This window comes from Hibiscus syriacus, unplaced genomic scaffold, assembly GCF_006381635.1.
Source record: "Hibiscus syriacus cultivar Baekdansim isolate YM2019G1 unplaced genomic scaffold, ASM638163v2 tig00113124_pilon, whole genome shotgun sequence".
Taxonomy (NCBI): domain Eukaryota; kingdom Viridiplantae; phylum Streptophyta; class Magnoliopsida; order Malvales; family Malvaceae; genus Hibiscus; species Hibiscus syriacus.
Genome location: NW_024063444.1, coordinates 1,841,852 through 1,860,935, shown reverse-complemented (window position 1 = coordinate 1,860,935; position 19,084 = coordinate 1,841,852). Strand labels below are relative to the sequence as shown.

The following is a 19,084-nucleotide window of genomic DNA, read 5'->3' as shown; positions in this document are numbered from 1 at the left end:
TGTAATCTCTGGGACACTCCCGCAACTGGTATCGCTTCACACATAAGTATCGGGGATTCCTTTATTCCCTTTTCGTCTGTTAAGTAAAATTGTAACTCGGCCTCTGAAGGCGCAGAATCCCTCTGAAGGCGCAGAATCCCCCTTTGCATCAGGGGACTTTTCAAATCCATTTGGAACTGGAGATGATGCATCATGATCCTTTGGAAAAATTTCTTCAACTAAACTATTAAAAATGGTAAATTGAAAATTTGTCCCTAAACCATATTAGATTTACAAAAAAGTCTACGTTAAATTTTATCTAAAGTTCAGGAGTTAAAACAAAAGTTAAAGTATTTTATTAACATGTCACGTCATGAAATCATTGAACTTTCAACGACCGTTTAAGGGAAGTGACCAAATCTTAATTAAAATAAAACGAAATTGACCACATCTTAATTAAAATGAAATTGACCACATCTTAATTAAAACGAAATGAAAGTGACTACGAATTAAGTTCTTTGAATCTAGTGACCATAAAACAGAAACAAAAGTGGCAAACTCTGTAGTTTATCCAAAATTTAATGATCAAAATGATATTTTATCTAAAGTTTAAGGTTTAACTAGTATTCTATCTAATGTTTAGGGGTAAAATTAAAAATTAATCAATTTTAATTAATGTGTCATATCATCAAACTAATTAGATTTAATGACTATGTGATTAAAAGGAAATAATCGATAGCATAAGTAACCAAAGTTTATCAATAATGTAAGTAATCAAAACTTAAATTTTTTTGATTACAAAAGATTATGAAATTTATCATGATGGCTAATGGTGTCAGATTAAATTTTTTAAATTTAGTGAGTAAAAGTATACAAATATGAAAGAAAATTGACCAACTCAGTAGTTCACCCATAAATTAAATTTTCAAAATATTTTAAAATAATTTATTAACGTAACACTGTATTACATCAGTAATTCAAAACATATAAATTGTTATACAAATTCTATGAAAAACTTAATACCTTAATGATCATTTGCACTAAGATCACATCAATTTGATTAAAACAAGAATGGTTGATGATAAAATTTAGCTAGAAAAACAAGAGTCAAGAATAGAAGACGCAAACCGTCATTGTACCTATTTTTCAGCAGTGGAACGAGGTACTGGTCGAGTTCGGACAAGAAAGTTGAGTGTTTTTCTGGAGCAAGGCAATCTCCTTGCACATCTCCAACCCAACGAATTCAAAGGCAATGTAGTATGAATTTGCCCACGAAAAGACGAAAAGACCGTTTGGTCCGAGATGAATTCCCCGACTCCCAACATTTTTTGAATGGAGAGGCCTTGCATTTAGCTCAGATTTCAAATCTGTAATGAAAAAAAAAAGATTATGCATGTGTTTCAAAAGTTAAAAAAACCAATTCGAACACGAAAGCTAGAGATTTGGGTTTTAAGTTTCTTACATGTTTTAATGCTGTTGGTTAGTGATATTTAATATCGTATTTGCAGAGATTTGAGTCCAGGGGAGGTCGACGACTGCTTGATTCTTCTCCCCTTTACTGTTTCTCTGTCTGCAAAAATTCCTTATTAGCTTCAAATCATGGCTGAGACCCAAGGTTTTCTTATTCTAAACCTTTTCTCTTTGTTTGATTTTCATGCACGCTTAGATTGTCTATTAACATGTTTATAGGTATGGCCGTATGGGAGTAGGACATAAATGAGAGCCCTTTTTATCTGTCTTGTTAATCTCATTGTACATTTCTTTTTTCCTTTTTCTGTATTGATTTGGTACCCTTATCTGCTGTTGAATGTTGATTATGGTCGTTTGTTGTGGCGTAACAATAATGGTATTCTGGTGATAAATTATTTAGTTGTTGTTTTGTTAATGATGATCACTCGGAAGCCAAAACTTAATACTAGTAGATGAGAATGCTTGGACTGGTTTCTGTTAGTATATATTTATTTCAATGTCAATAATTAGTCCATTGTATCAGATGCGGACGGGTCAGCAAAGAAGACGACAAGGAGTGCATCCAATAAACTCAGGAATTCGATGTCAAAGAGAGGTAGGAGGAGCAGTAAAGCAATGTCTATTGAAATTGATGATGAGCGTAGTCCGGAGGAGGTGGAGTCTGTTGATGCCTTTCGCCAGGCACTTTTATCGGAGGACAAGCTACCTGCAAGACATGACGATTATCATACGATGCTCAGGTTACTATCTATCCGGTCTCTTCATTTCCATTAGAAGTACTCATGTCTGACATATTGGGAAATGAATACGAAGGTATAATCTTCTAAATATATGATTTTTTTTATTTGAAAATCGAGCATACCCTTTCGTACAAAGTTTGTACAACATAGGCTCATCTATTTTGTTGTACAGAAATACACTCATATGTTATAAGACTTTAAGTTTCATTGTGTATTCGGGTGTTAGCAGGATGATTAATGGGTTTGCATGTGAATCCAATTGTAGAATGTAAGTTCAAGAAGGATTTGAGAAGCAATGCACAGTCTGATTTATGTGGCCATTTATCCGCAAGATTTCAGATAATAAGATGTCCAACTATATTATATTTAAGTTTCAATACCGACCTCTCTATAATGCAGGTTCTTGAAGGCCAGATGATTTGACCTCGAGAAATCAAAGGAAATGTGGATTAACATGCTCCAATGGAGGCAGGAATTTGGTACCAACACAATTATTGAGGTATTCTTCTGACAAAACATAAGATTCTTCTATGAACGTTCCTGTCAAATATGGCATTTCTAAAAAAGCTCAGGAAGATGACTCCCAGTCTCCCATTCCCTTTAGGACTTCGACTTCAAGGAGCATTCAGAAGTGTTGAAATATTATCCCCAAGGGTACCATGGGGTCGATATGGATGGACTACCAGTTTATATAGAAAGACTAGGCATGGTAGATGTTGGCAAGCTCATGCAAGTGACGACAATGGACCACTATCTCAAATACCATGTAAGGGAGTTTGAAAAGACCTTCCAAATGAAGTTTCCAGCTTGCTCAATTGCAGCCAAGAAGCATATTGATCAAAGCACAACCATCTTGGATGTGAATGGAGTGGTAAGTGAGATTCAATAATCACTATATCTACGATACAACAAATTCAATACTCGGTTTAACAATTCCGGACTTAATCCTGCTGGTTCTTCTAGTCATCCTCTTTGACCTTCTTTGTACGAAAAGGAAATCTCATTTCAAACTCTAATCGTCCAACTCAGTTATTTTCACAAAGACAGAAGGAAAAATTTAATCATGCGTAAGAATGCCTTCTGTCTTAGTTTCGAGTTAATGACACAGGGTCTTAAGAGCTTCACCAAAGCTGCAAGGGACCTTGTAGGTAGTCTTCAGAAGATTGACGGTGATAATTATCCAGAGGTACTGATTTCCTTAACATTATTCATGCATAATAGCCAAGGTTTCGATTTAGTAGAGACTTTTATACATTAAATGATGGAATTGGTGATGTGCAATGTTGTTGCTTTTCTGCAGAAGTTGAACCGCATGTTCATCATCAATGCAGGTTCCGGATTTAGAATGTTGTGGAACTCTGTCAAGTCTTTCCTTGATCCTAAGACCACAGCCAAGATCAATGTAAGGATACATATTACATTGGCTTCCTCACACTTGAATTTGCAAAATTTAACCGATAAGAAACTAATTGGTGAAACCGATTACATACCAGGTTATTGGCAACAAATTTCAGAGCAAGTTGCTTGAAATAATTGATGAAGGGTATATTCCCGTGAGATTATCTAAATTTTGTTTATTTTTCATGATGTTGAAACAAATCACTGGTGTTACTTCTTTTCTTCTCATATATATATCTACATATATATTTTTTTCTTGTTGGTGCTCTATATCAGTGAATTGCCCGAATTTTTGGGAGGCACTTGCACTTTGCCGATCAAGGAGGTTGCATGCTTTCCGACAAGAGTCCATGGAAGGACCCAGAGATCATGAAGGTGAGCCAGTCGTTTTTATTTCTTTTTTATCAGTTGCAGTCATATTGATTATCTAGTATGGTTTGTAATCAGGATTCTAGGCACTCCTAAACAATTTTTTCGTCTAGCAGATGGTTCAAAGTGGTGCTCATAAAGGCTCAAAGCAATCGCAGGCTGAAAGCACTGACGAGAAAACAACTTCGGAGGATAAAATTGTGATCATGGAGGTTCTACTTTCTCTATCAACATGCACCTAGCTCGCTCTTATTCCCTCTATATCGATGACCTATGTTACTCTGGCACTTCATTTTTCAACGAAGTAGTTTGTTTCACAGGCGACACAGGCTAGTGATCCCGCCGATGCTGAGCCAGTTGCAGATGCTACAGATAAACAATCAAAGAATCAAGTTGAGCATCCGGAATCCGCTCCTGTACTGGATATTGTAAGTTTAGCTGCCTTCTTTCTGAATACTGTTAATTATTAGGAGATTTCAGGACCTAAAATGTGATATAAGTTGTGAAAACTATAGAAGCCTTATAGGATGCAATGTCTATCAACATAGTTTCTTCTGAAATTCCCAGGTCCCAAAGGCATCAATGGAAATTGTTCCAGTGGTTAAAGAACCTATAGATTTGGCTTTGCAGAAAAGAGAACTAAATGAAAATTTTGTTCCTCTACCGAAAGGTACATGGCTTACTAATATTGTGATTTACTCTGCATGTTCCTTGATCGTGCGTCAATGTCGCGTTTGTTATTTTCTTTGTGTCATAAGTGTCTAAGGTAACGTATTAGGATTCTAAACTATAGCAGGTGCTAAGGTTTGTTGTGGAAATTACAGATTCTTTTACCAAGCAAGAAAGTCACAAGAACCTTGACGTGGTTAGCTCTCCTCTTTTCAATGGTGTGATGACCTTTGTTATGGGAGTCGCCACCATGGTGAAAGTGACACGCAACATGCCGATAAAGACCAGCGACAAGCCTCCACTTCTGGTTCCTAACACAGGGGTTAAGATCAAGGAAATTCCAGTCCAGGCACCCCAACCAAGCATCAGTCCTAATGAGTTGGAAGCGGTCATGAAACGCATGGCCGAGTTGGAAGCAAGACTAGCTGCTATCAACATGCAATCTACAACAATGCCCCCAGAGAAGGAAGAAATGTTGATTTCTGCACTAAGCCGGGCTGATGACTTGGAACAAGAGCTTATGGAAACCAAGAAGGTAACTGTTGCTATTTTTTGATGAAATTATTTACCAGTCATACAATTGACTATCATATTAGCACAGGCTAAAATGACACGTATCTATATTGCTTCGACTCTTCTTTTCTCTTGAAGTACTATAATTCAACACATATTTGGACATGGGTTTGGGATTTAGTCCTTCAAGGACCATTCAAATACATGGAAATCTAACTAGTAAAAAAAATATATATATGCATGGAAATCTTGAAAATTTTATCACTTATGTCAAACACTCGTACCTGAGTGTGAGTCATATACAAAAGAGGGATAAGAAACTACAAAGCTCAATCTTTAGTGCCTCAATGTTTCATGGACTTAAAAGGTGATTGTCATTTCCTTTCACTTTCAGGCTCCAGAGGACTCAGTTGCTCAGCAGCAGGAGCTCGTGGAATATATCGAAAAAAGGAAGAAGAAGAAGAGGACTTTATTGGTAAGCTATTAAGATCATAATATCCCCCCCCCCCTTTATCATTTGCTTATGAACTTGTCTCATTTTGGACACCTCCATTTGCCCGTGTTCCAGTTTTGGTGACGGATGAGACGCCGTAGCCTGCCCAATGCCGAGGAAATAGGCGGTGGACCAATTTGTTTCTTAACAAGGCCAAGCCACCCACACTCTCCCAATGCACTCTGGTCATCTAAAAGTTTTAATTTGATCATGAAATTGGCCTGCAAGGACCAATGTACATACATATTATACCTGTGTCCATGCATGAGTCCGACCTTCTTCTATTGTTATTTTTATCTGCCTGGTTTAGAAACCAGGGCTTTCAAAGCAAGGACATGAATTCCCCTAGAAACATGCAGGGGAGTTTAATTTTTGTCAGTCTTAATATAAATTCCATTCTTTTATTGAAGTACAAAATTAATGTAAATTGAAAAACTATTTTAGTTACCAAAAGATATCGTCGATACGTTTTTTTTAACCGAAATTATTATAAATTGTATAATTTTTTAGAGTAAAAAAGTATTTTTTTTTAGATTAAAACCGATTGCAACATAACATTCTTATTGTAACTAGAATTATTAAGTTTAAACAAATAATATTATAAATTAAAATAAGTCACAAATTAACTTTTAAGTTAACCTCGCACAGCATAAACTACCGTAAATGTTGACATCAATTTTACAAATGAGAAGGCAGATGAAGACGGTCTAAACGCCGTGTTTACTTGGAAAAAAAAGGAGGTGAAGGAGATGGAAGGTGTGATTGAAGAATTCACTTTGATGATCGAAGGAAAAGCAAAGTCAAAAGGCAATGGAGATTGGCGAGAATGTATTCAAAGGAAGAAGACATCTTTTCCACACTTTTATCAATGCAAAGCCAACCCTTTGTAGCCACTGGGGAGATGAGGTAATAAAGTGTCATTAATAGATAAAACTGGAACACGTGTTTGCAGTATATAGTTGCTGTCATTTTGTTAATTAATTGGTTATACACCCCACAAATCTTTGGGAATCAGTACTTTTCCACTGTTGGTATTACCAAATTATCTAACCATGAAGAAAAAGAATTCTTTTCTGTTCACTTCCCTCAAAACAAAATGGTGGAAAGTAGAGAGAAAAACAAAGAAATTTCAAGTGTACGCATGGCAACGTTTAAGCAAAATCAAACGGCAAATTATTAAAAAAATGGAGAGAGAAAAAAAGGAAATGTTAGGGTGATATTTCCTAAAGTTTAAATATATAAAATGTGTTTAATGTATGTTCGTTTTTTTAGTTCAAAATTTAATATTTTTTTTAATTTAGTGTCTAACGTTTCATTTCGTAACTCAAAATAGATCATGTCGTGACAAACCGTTAAGTTTAACCGTTAACCCATTCAAAAGGCATTGATTGAGAGAGAGATATCGGGGCTCTTTTTATCTCTCTAATAATTAATTAAAAAGCTCTTTGAATTTTTAGCTCTTGCTTTTTGCTTTTGAATTTCAAAATGGATTTGTTGGGAGTTTTTCTCAATCGACTCTTTTTATCTTTTTGATAATTGACTAAAAAGTTTTTTGAATTTTTAGCTTGGCATCCTTGCTTCTGATTCGCTTTTGAATTTCAAAATTGATTTGTTGGAAGTTTTTCTCAATTGGCTTCGAAGGTATTGAATTTTGTTTCTCTGTTTTCTTTTTGGTTTCTTACAATGCCACTCTTTTGTTTATGTTGGATTTAGAGTTTTGATTCAGATGGAGTTGAGTTGTATGTATTTAAGCTAAATTTTCAATTTCTGTATTCTTTTAGCTGTGTTCGACATTGGGATGGAATAAAGAAATAATTTTTTTCAGCTTTTTTCCACGACGTTTTTGTCGTGGTGTTGGTCGATCTACTCATGCAAATAACAAACATTCTAACGGACAATGTCGCTGGCCAGTAAAATCTGCCAAGTTTATTCTAGATTTGCTAAAGAATGTAGAGAGCAATGTTGAGGTATGCCTAGTTCACAAAAGGCAATTCAGGCGATTTGAGTGTCGGGTTTGGTCGTCAGTCGTTGTTGAGGTCGTTAGCAGCGACGGGCACCTCCATGATGGTCAGAGATGCCTGATCGAAGGGCGAGGAGCTTTTGGGGATACACACAGAAAATCGAGGGAGGAGGAGAAGGGGGTTCTGGTTCATTCAAATTTAATGATCCGTCACGACGTAATCCATTTTAAGTTACGAAATAAAACATTAAACACTAAATTAAAATAAAAAAAAATATTAAGTAATAAACTAAAAAAACCAACATACGTTAAACAATTTTTATATATTTAAATCTTTCCTAAAACCCGCAAACCAAAACAGTACATATCTGTCGTTTATGCCTCAAGGGAAAATTCCATGTGAGCATCACGTCGTTGTCCCTGACCTGTAAATCCAGAATCTGATCAGATCAGATAATTTGGATTAGAGATAAGTATTCGATCGAGTCCAGTTAAAAAGTTTAAGTTATTCAAATTGATGAATCATATTTTATAATTAAAATTTAATTTAAATTTTTTTTTGAGTCAAGTCGAGTTTATAAAATTTGAGTTAAGTCAAGTTAATTTTTTGAGTTTCTGTTTAAATTTAATTATAAATATTATAATAATATTTAATTCCAATTTAAGTGACTTTCTTTAACCATATATAAAATACAAATATATTTTTTCATTTTTTTTCATATGTAATATACATATATCATATAAATTCCAAGAACTCTAGTCAAACTTAAAAATAAATCTACTAATTACTAAAAATTTTGAGTCATTTGAGTTGTCTTTCATAACTCGATTTGAATTTAAAATTTTTTCGAATTTAATTTATAAAATTACAATTAAAACTCAAATCAAATCTAATTTTTTTGAGTTAAATCAAATCAAAAAATTTAATTTTTTAAATTAATTCGAGTTTTGATTGACCTACTTTAAATAAGAGTTATGCAACTTTCTTGGGAAGACAAATGAAAGGAGTTTTTTTTCTCCTTTTTATGGAGGAATGATCTCAAAGTTGTGAATTTGAAGCTGGTAATAGAGTTTGAGGAAAAGGGTTGGCAAAAAGTGGGGTTTTGGGGAAGAAACGAAGGCCAAAGTTTGGAATTTTACCGAGTAATAATTTGAATTTCTAAGGAAAAAAAGTGAAGAAGCTGATTTAAAAAGATCAAAGCAGGAAGTAAGATTATTCTAGACCCCTTTATATGCTTTTCTTCTTTCTTTTGGGGTTAAAAAGTGGGGATTTTAATGTTAATTTTTTCCTGGGAATTTCAGGGAAATGGCGACGCTTGTGGAGGCACCAAATGGAGTGAAGCGAGAAGGGAAACATTACTACTCAATGTGGCAGACCCTTTTTGAGCTGATTTAAAAAGATCAAAGCAGGAAGTAAGATTATTCTAGACCCCTTTATGCTTTTCTCTTTCTTTGGGGTTAAAAAGTGGATTTTAATGTTAATTTTTTCCTGGGAATTTCAGGGAAATGGCGACGCTTGTGGAGGCACCAAATGGAGTGAAGCGAGAAGGGAAACATTACTACTCAATGTGGCAGACCCTTTTTGAGATTGACACCAAGTATGTCCCAATCAAGCCTATAGGGAGGGGAGGGTACGGCGTCGTTTGCTCATCAATCAACAGGGAAACCAATGAGAAAGTGGCTATAAAGAAGATCAACAATGTGTTTGAGAATTGTGTTGATGCGTTGAGAACTTTGAGGGAGTTGAAACCCCTCGGACACATTCGACATGAGAACGTGATAGCCTTGAAAGATGTTATGATGCCCACTTAGATAACGAGTTTCAAGGATGTTTATTTGGTCTATGACCTTATGGACATCGATCATCAGATTATCAAGTCCCCTCAGCCTCTTTCTAATGACCATTGCAAGTATTTTATTTTTCAGGTAAGTTTTTTGAAGTTAAATGCAGTAATTTGGGTCTTATAAACTGTATCAGCTTTAACGGTAATTCTGGATTTAGATTATTATATAGGAGTTTGCATTATGGATTTTAAGTGCTTGAAATGGTTCATTAGGCTTGTTAGTAATTACCATGATTTCCCCATTTTTGAAGCATTAATAGCCCGCTCATTTATACTGCATTACTGTGCAATTTTAGCTTTAGGCTTTGATGAGTTCTGTTCCGTCATCTGGTTGCTACTAGTTGTAGAAAAAAGAAAAGGCTACTAGTTCTTTGGCTTATTACAACAATTTTTACTTTACCAGTGGAAACTCGTTAATAGATTCATGTCGACACAAGATGATGGCAGTCGAGCTGGAGTTCAAGGAATACAGATGCATATTCGATGAAGGAGAGTTATTCAGTTCATTGTTGTTCAGGATCTCATAGGCTATATTATGTGATGTTCATCGATTCATATACTTAGGGTCTTTTCTGATTTTTCTGCATCTGCATCCATTTCCTTTTAGCTTCCCTTTCTTCCATTTTGTCCACTAAACAACGGGTCACTCGGTCAGTGTTTCCTTGTAAAATGGTAAAGAATAGAGTACGGTTAGTCCTCCCTCACCGTTTTCTCATCATAATTGCTTCACTCAACTGCTTGATCAGATGCAGACTCATTCTATTTGGTTTTCAGGATAGGATATGTATATCTTAAAAGAAAAGTCTGAAAATACGATGCCTGCTTATCAGCAACACACCTAGAGATACCGAAACTTTCTGAGACTGTTTCATGTTGAATCTCGAGTAATAGTGAATCTCTCTTCCGTTGCTACACCGAAGAAAACTTAGTTCCATATAAAGTTGTAAACATTTTTTAAACTTCTGTTAGATATTAGTCTGGTTGTGACTAACCTTAGTAATATGTTTTTAGTTACCAGGAGGGTTAAAGTACCTCCACTCAGCAAACATCACCGAGATTTGAAGCCTGGGAACCTCCTTGTCAATGCTAACTGTGACTTAAAGATATGTGATTTCGGGCTGGCTCGAACCAACAGAGGCAAAGAACAATTCATGACAGTATGCTGTCACCCCGCTGGTACCGGGCACCTGAGCTCCTCTGTTGTGACAATTACGGAACATCCATTGATGTTTGGTCTGTAGGATGCATCTTTGCAGAGATTCTTGGTCGCAAACCCATATTTATTACTGTCACAGAAGCACTCCTACATCCTTACCTGTCAGGGCTATATAATCCGAGGTGCAATCCACCTGCTCAGGTCTCGAGATAGACGAGAACATGGGAGAGCTGATGATTAGGGAGATGATGTGGACTAAAATGCTTCACTACCACCTAGAGGGTATATGAACATGGGATATATAATTATTGTTTTGAGAATATTTAAAATAAATATTATTTTATAATCACTTTAATTTAATCGAAAAAAAAAACTCACAAAACTCTAATAACTTATCCACGTTTGGTTTTACCCTCTTTTATAAATCGTTATTTCATTTGTCCCATTCTATCATCTCTGTTAAAAATAAATTTCACAGATCAATCATAATTCACTATATCACATTTTAGTTTTAATTTTCTTTATCTTATTAAATAAAATTAATTTTAAAAAAATTATAAAAAATGTCAAAAATACCCCCCTCTCATCCACTGTCCACCCTCCCCCCATCGAGCAAGAAGAAGACTTGTTTGCCATTGACACCCGGTCACCGGCCGACGATTTCCGAATACGACTGTGAATAGACGATATTCGAACTCACGACAAACTTTGAAGGTGATAACAATGGCAAGGCCATCAAGAAGTTGAGCAACTGGTTCATCAACCATAATCCCATCTAATTTGAGCAACTGGTTCATCAAAAGCTCAATCAAATTGACCACATCTTTCTCACCTACTCTCCCACCCTTTGAAATGATTGATTCAAACGCTGAAACCTAAGATAACGAGACAAAAATTGTAATTCAAACCTTAACCAAAACCCAGAATAAAGACTGCATGATCATACGAGAATTTGAACGTATTTCCAAGCTGATTTCGGAGATGGATTTTGAAGCCTTCTCCATCTTAGCATTCTTCCTCATCTCCAATAATCGTTTTTCTTGACTAATCGGGTCTTTGATTAGAACAATCTTGGATTTGTCCTTCACACCCGCCATATCCAGAAACACCTTGGAATCCCTCTCTGTCTTTGTATAACAGCTTTTGATCTTGATGGTGTAATCCGGTTGGTCCGGTCAACATCTTCTTCAATTCCCTTGCAAGAAAAACCCAATTTGATTTTATTTAAGTCACTGGAATTAAACTGATTTTTTTGGGGAAAATATATATATTTTACCGTATGTAGCTTGCGAATTGATGTGGATTTCGTGGTAGATGGAACCATATTTGACTCTAACTCTAATAGTCGGTGGTGGGATTGAGATTCGATCGGAATCCGGGCTTCGCTTCTGAACCAACATGCTTCCGGGTCTAAGCTCCCATTCACGGCCGGCCGGTTCACCTCCACCGCCTGAGGCTGAGCGGCCGTGTGTATTTAGATGTAGTAGTGGTCAAATCATTTTTGGTGTATTTAGATTGGCGCTGGAGAGAGATGAAGGAAAATAGAGAAAACAAGGTGTGTTTGGGGGAGGGGTTACGGTGGAGGTGGAGGTGGGGGAGGGGAGGGGAGGGGGAAAAGGGTAGTTTTGGTATACCATATGTTTTATTTTATTTAATATAAATTTATTTATTCAGATAAAAAAAATATATATTAAAAGGTGATTTGGTGTGTTCTGATTAATTTGTGAAATTTATTTTTAACGGAGTTGATGTAATGAGATAAATAAAATAACGATTTATAGTTGAGAAGATAAAATATCTTAAAATTATTTTAAAAGATAATTCGATACAAATAATATAGTTAGAGTATAATAAACACAAATTACAAAACACAAACTTTGACTCATTCATGAATCTGACTTTTAGTTTCTACAAAACAATGAATTTAATCTATTCGCTAACATTCATAATCCTAACACAAACATACATAGAAAACAAGTATATTGACACCCAGGAAAAAGAACAACACTTCCTCTTTCACTTTAGAGCATTCCTTTTACAATATTATCTCCATATTTATATCATTAACATTACTAATCACTTAGTCAAATCATCACCGATCGTTTTTTTTCTTCTTAATTTCGATTTACCCAGTTAAAAAATAATTGATTGACAATGCTTCTTTGTAAAAAAGAAAAAAAAAAGGTGCTTTTGGAAACGATGCCCCTTTTATTAGGGATGTCTCATGAAAGATAAGCTAATATATGATTAATATACGATATTACTGGATACATTAAAAGATATTTAATAAATTCGGTTTAGCGTTACCGGAAATGTTGAGTAATAATAATGTAATAGGTCTAAATCATGAAGAAATATTAAAAAATTTGACAACCGACAAACTTAGCTTGTCGGTTTATGTCGATACTTTATAGAAATGTATCGATCCACATCAATATAATAGGAAAAAATATGACAAAACCAGTCACGAAAAGACAAAACCGGTAAAGCGCTACCGGATATATTGTAAGTGTCGATACTTGAATATAAGTATCGACACATAGTAAATTTAAAGGAGAAGCAGTTTTAGCGCCTATAAAGTGTCGATTCTTTATAAATATGTATCGATCCACAACGATATAACAGGTAAAAATATGACAAAACCGATCAGGAGAAGACAAAACCAGTAAAGAGAAACCGAATATATTGAAAGTGTCGATACTTTAATATAAGTATCGACACATTGTGAATTTAAAGGAGAAGCAGTTTTAGCGCCTATAAAGTGTCGATTCTTTATAAATATGTATCGATCCACAACGATATAACAGGTTAAAATATGATAAAATCGGTCTCGAAAAGACAAAATCGGTAAAACGCTACCGGATATATTGAAAGTGTCGATAATTTAATATAAGTATTGACACTTTGTGAATTTAAAAGAGAAACAGTTTTAGCGCCTATAAAGTGTCGATACTTTATAAAAATGTATCGATCCATAACGATATAAAAGGTAAAAATATGATAAAACTGGTCTCTAAGTGACAAAACTGATAAAGTGCTACCGGATATATTGAAAGTGTCGATACTTTAATAGGTACGCGCAATAAAGTATCGATACTTTCAAAGAAATAGGAAATTATACTATCGAAAGTATCGACACATGATATAAAAGTATCGACACTTTTGTAGTTGTATCGATTAAATAGAAATTACATATCCGGTGAAAATATAAAGGGCATAGTTAAGTATCCTCTGAAAAATAAATAGAACGGACGAGTTTTTGAAATCGAAGCGTAATTATTGTTGTATTTCAGAAGGCGTTTCTAAAACGAAGTTTGCTTATTTGTTGCTGCAGTCGAATCGAAAAGTACGTTGTCGAAACCCTAGTTTTTTATTATTACAGTAATCGAAAATAGGATTTTTATGTGTTGTTTGGGGTTTTCTAAGTAAAGAAGCATTTGAGACCGATTACAGGTAGAAAGTGATATTCTATGTAAAATATAAATATCGATACTTTTATTAAATATTATAGGTAGAAAATGATATTATAGGTTGTATAAATGTGTCGATACTTGAAGTATTGAGTGTTCTCATTCATTTGAAAGAAATAGGGATTAAGGTTTTTGGGTTTGGTTTGGGGATTTCAAATTGAAGCCAAGAAGGATTTGAGACTGATTATATAATATTATAGGTAGAAAATAAATATGGATACTTGTATATAATATTATAGGTAGAAAATGATATTTTAGGTTGTATAAATGTGCTGACACATTTTGTAGTGGCCATTCAAATTCTTTTGAAGAAAACTGTTTTACCACAAGAGTAGTTATCTATATTTGTATATTGAATAAAGTGTATGTAACAAGTATTTGATTTAATTTGCGTAAACTAATATATGGATGAAAAATGGAGTCAATGGGTGTAAATATTGTTGGTGGCGCAGATGACTTTAAAATTGAGGTCGAGACTCGAAAGCAACCAAAGGGTGTATGTCTTTTTGAAATGATAATTGGATTAAAGTATTTAAGAACTTTAAATTGATGACAAATTTTAAATGTTGACAGTATGACCGAATGCAAAAGGATGAAGAAAGATGGCGAACACATCGGTTCGGTATGTAAATTGAAATTGACATTGAGAATTATTTAGCGTTAATGTATTGATTAAAAAACATTTATGCTTAATATTATGTGAGAAATGATGTGTTGGAGAAATGGAATTCGATGAGTGATGTTGAGAAGGAACCTTACATCGCACAGTCAAAGATGGATAGTGAAGAATGCAAAGAATGGAGGAAAACAAATGAAAAGAAGGTATTCATTAAACTTGTAAATACATTGATACAAAATATATAAGAACTATAACATTATATATTGTTAAAAAATGTAGGAAGTGTCGACAATGTGTATTATTAAAAGGGGGAATTCATTAATTATACACCTTAAGGAGAAGGGTCAGTTGAATGTGGTGGGAGAAATGGGATTTGGATCGTTGGTAGGAGTAAGGGATCAACCTATTCGGAGGGAATTTTGTTGATCCTCGATGGTGCAATTTGATGTCAAACAATGTATTGCTAAATATGGTGATTTTTCATTTCCTCTCGGAATCCCATGTGCTGCAGCCGTCTTGGGGGTAGGAAGTGAATGCAAAAGTGTTGTAGAAGTCTCTAAGAGTAAGGACTGGAAAGCACTTGCCTCCAAATATGGTTTAAAGCAGAAGGTGACATATGATGAACTTGAAGAGGAAATCAAAAGTGGATCTTACGAGGGGGATGAGCTGAAGGCCTGAGTTCTATTGTACCTTGTCGGGATCTTTCTTTGTCCAACGGGTTACGTCACCGAACAAGGACTATATGAAGCTCATTTGCGATGAAGGCTTGAAGGGTGAATTCAATTGGGCTGAATATGTCCATTCGAGATTGATTGAATCAATAATCACCTAAAAATGACAGCTAGAGATACCTCAAAGGGTGCATAGCAATCTTAGAGGTAAATGAGTTGAAGAACATATTTGTTTTTTTTATATAAAATGATAATATAGTTATTATATAAAATTATAAATTTTATTATAAATGCATGTTGCACTGTTCGATTTTTGGTCGGGCTGTGAGGCAGTGCCGGTTTATGAAAGAACCGGAGTGACATGCATTCGTGCATGGAGGAAGGAAGAGGTGGTTAGAGTGATGGCGAAGTTGAAATTGGATAGACCAAGGAAGCAAGAAAGAGTAATAAATTTAATTAAATAATATTAAGAATATAATTGTTGGGATTTTCGGAAGCTCGAATCGACAACCGGAACGGTTTGTAAAGAGGGATCGGAACGATTTTATGTTTAGGGAGTAAGGAGATTGAAAGATAGAGAATTGCACAGCAATTTATAGTGGTTCGACTTTCTCAACCAAAGTCTACGTCCACTACCTTAGTTCCTCACCAAGGATTTTCCAACAAATTCACTAATTTGTTTTTTCTTTTGAAGACAAAAAGATAACCTTACAACTCCCTAGTTTTTTGGGCTAAACTAGAACCTTTCCCTAGCTTTTACACGGGATAAGCTAGAACATTTCCCCTTTATAAAAGGATAAAATAAGTAAACAAGAAAACCTCTCTAAGGTAGGTGTTTACAAGATTGAGCTCACAAGAACAAAATATTTACAAGAGAAAGATGAAATAAGAATGAAAAACTCTTCTCTTGTGTTTAATTGCTTGGATAGTTGTTCTCTTTCTTCTTCAAGTGTCCTTAGCTTGTATTTATAGCTTGGAATGTGTTTGATGTTGTATATAGCCGTTGGGGATATTTTGGAGCCGTTTGGGGTTGATTTTTCTACTAAAAAAGACTGCCCATAACATGGTGCATCGATGCATCGATACACATCAGGATGCACTAAGTGCATTCGAAATAGAGTGCATGGATGCACTGCAGGGGTGCATGGATGCACTTTGACACCCTTTATCATTTTTGCTCAAATCCGAATTTAATGGACTTTGAATTATTTTTGAAACCTTTTTAAAACTTTGAATAAATTCAATTCAAGTCCAAAAACATTTTGCCTTAAATTTGTTATATCGAAACATAAGTCAACAATAATCAATGTCTTAATATTGTAATTTAATTTTGAAGGTTATTGGCAAGGATGTAGTGGAGGCAGAGGAGAAGGAAGAAGAGATGGTTGTATTGGGGGATGACATTGAGGGAAAACAGAGTAAATTTGACATTTTGATGTCTGAATTGGCTGATATCAAAAAAATCCAATTTGATATCATGCAAAGACAATCAAGAGTCGAAGAGAAACTTGAGAGAGTTGAAGAGACACTTGAGAGACATAAGGGGGAATTTGAAGGAAAAATATATGGAGTGGTGAAAGAAGTTGAGGTGTTTAAGGGTGAAGTGGTGAAAGAAGTTGAGGTGTTGAGGGGTGAGCTTAAGATGGTGAGGGGTGAAAAAATTGATGGAGTGGTGAAAGAGATTGTGGAATTGAGGAGTGAACTTACGGGGGTGAAGGGGGTGGTTGATGAATACTTTGATGAAGGGGGAAAATTGAAGGGTGAAATAAAAGAGATGAAGAGCTATGTAGAGCAAAAATACGATAAACTGAAAAATATGAAGAAGAAAAGAGGGAGGAAGAAGAAAAGAGGGATGAAGAAGAAAAGATGGAGGAAATGAGGAGGAAGGGTGTCGATGTGATATATACACCGGAGAGTGTTATAGATGCAGATTTGGATTCGGAATGTCATGCACCCCAGAAGAAGAAACAGAAGGTAAGTTGAATAAAAGAAAACTTAATTTGATCTTTATCATGTTGTTGTGACAAAATTTTTTATGTAAAATTGTAGGTTGAAAAAGCGGATATTCCAAGCAGAATTGATAACATCGAAGCTACAATTTGTGATTATTTATGAAATAGTGGGTTAGAATCGGGGTAAGTGAAATATATTGCTTTGTGAGTGATATTTAAATATTTCATGACAAGATATTACAGATATTTTGTAATCTCAATGGGAAATCAATTCACTAATATATCTGACGTTGCAACGTTGAAGCCTACGAAATGGGTTGGTGGTGTAGTAAGTAGAAAGTACAAAATGTTAAAACCTATTGAATATGTTCTTATTGTGTAATTAATTTTGTTAGGTTATTGATTTGCTCGCCTGGACAGTATGCTATGATTCGAAAAAGTCACTCCAGAGGATTGGCTACCTTCCATACCACTTAGCGGTGAGTTAAATTAATAAATGTTGAAAAGTAGTGTTTTAGACGGTATATTAATAATGATTGTCGCGTAAGTGCAGCAACAGGTATTGGATACTAACATCAAAGTAAGTGTTGAGAGTATTGCTACCTTTTGGGATATTGGGTAACTATGTGAAATTCACTGACTGTGAAAAGGTAAGACACCATACGAATTACAAATGATGCTTTCGGATATAGAATGTTGAATTTTGTCAAATTGGGTGTGAAATTTGTTGCAGATCATGATCATAATAAACTACCATAATTCACATTGGTATATGTTGGTGTTGGATATGGTAGATCGTGTTGCAACATTATATGATAGTTTGTTTACATCTGAAGTAGCTAAACAGAGAGTGAATGATGCTAAGAGATTGGTATGTATGAAAAGACATTATGTAAATTATAATGAATCATGTGCGAGACTGAATGGTCATTCCATTTCGTCTTCAGAAAAAATCAATTGATGTAGGTTGTGTGCTTGTATTCAAATTGAGCTTGACTTGAGGACATGTAGTTTGTCATGTCTCTCACTGCTGCAGTACCAACATCGCCTAATTTTCTTCTCGATCTTGTTCTTCGGTACTTCTTTTCGCTTGCGTTGTTTTCGTTGAGGGTCGCGAACGTTGTTTACTATACTGCTCTGATTTACTGAATCATTCAAACCAAACGAGTTTTCAAATTCTTGTATTAGCCTTTTCGTCTCATCTCTTGCGGTTTTGAAAGACGCATCTGTTTTTGATGCAATGTAGCATAACCTACTTGGCGTTGAACGTAGAGCAGCGAACCTTGCCATTTGTATCACTTCTTGAGGCACATTCAAGTCAACATAACTGGGTGCAGAAGCCTTCATATCCTTAGTCCACCTACTTTGAATCAAAGTCACAGGCAAATATATGTAATCCAAGTTCTTCAAAATATGAAGTTGATGGCGACACGGAAGTCCAACGGTCTCGAATTTTTTGTAGGAATAAATTAGGGTTTTCGTACGAGAATCAAAAATAATTTCAAATGTTATATTTTTTCTTTGTACTTTGTCAAAATATAATGTTGACATTCATCTGATAAGGACTGAATCTCTTCCTCAATCCGGTACAATGTCTCCCGTTGAAGTTCATCTTGGAACGCACGAAAAGATTCGCAGGTAAAAATCTCAGCGGCATGGCTTTCAAGTTCGACTAGTTTTGTGATCTGGAAGGGCTTCGTCTGGGAATTTAAGTAATCCGCTTTCAACTCGTTCATACGCATTCTACTAATTCCATCTTCAATTGCACAAACAACATCTAA

General features: G+C 35.0%; 1 protein-coding gene and 3 pseudogenes across 1 annotated transcript; 3 read left to right on the top strand and 1 right to left on the bottom strand.

The window, feature by feature from the left end:
• Positions 1-1,509: 1,509 nt before the first annotated feature.
• Positions 1,510-2,519, top strand: LOC120185606 (phosphatidylinositol/phosphatidylcholine transfer protein SFH3-like). The gene is made up of 3 exons (XM_039189781.1): positions 1,510-1,594; positions 1,973-2,189; positions 2,419-2,519. The coding sequence occupies exons 1-3, from the start codon at positions 1,579-1,581 to the stop codon at positions 2,459-2,461; spliced, it is 276 nt and encodes a 91-aa protein (XP_039045712.1). The 5' UTR covers positions 1,510-1,578; the 3' UTR covers positions 2,462-2,519.
• Positions 2,520-2,616: 97 nt separating this feature from the next.
• Positions 2,617-5,625, top strand: LOC120185605 (annotated as a pseudogene).
• A 3,443-nt stretch (positions 5,626-9,068) lies between these two features.
• Positions 9,069-10,804, top strand: LOC120185740 (annotated as a pseudogene).
• Positions 10,805-11,157: 353 nt separating this feature from the next.
• On the bottom strand, positions 11,158-12,072 carry LOC120185739 (annotated as a pseudogene).
• Between the last annotated feature and the right edge of the window lie 7,012 nt (positions 12,073-19,084).

Bases quoted from the DNA above. Each gene is read 5' to 3' on its own strand.
- LOC120185606 (XM_039189781.1), top strand. The intron at 2,190-2,418 runs GTTACTATCTAT...GGGTGTTAGCAG, and splicing joins GATTATCATACGATGCTCAG to GATGATTAATGGGTTTGCAT.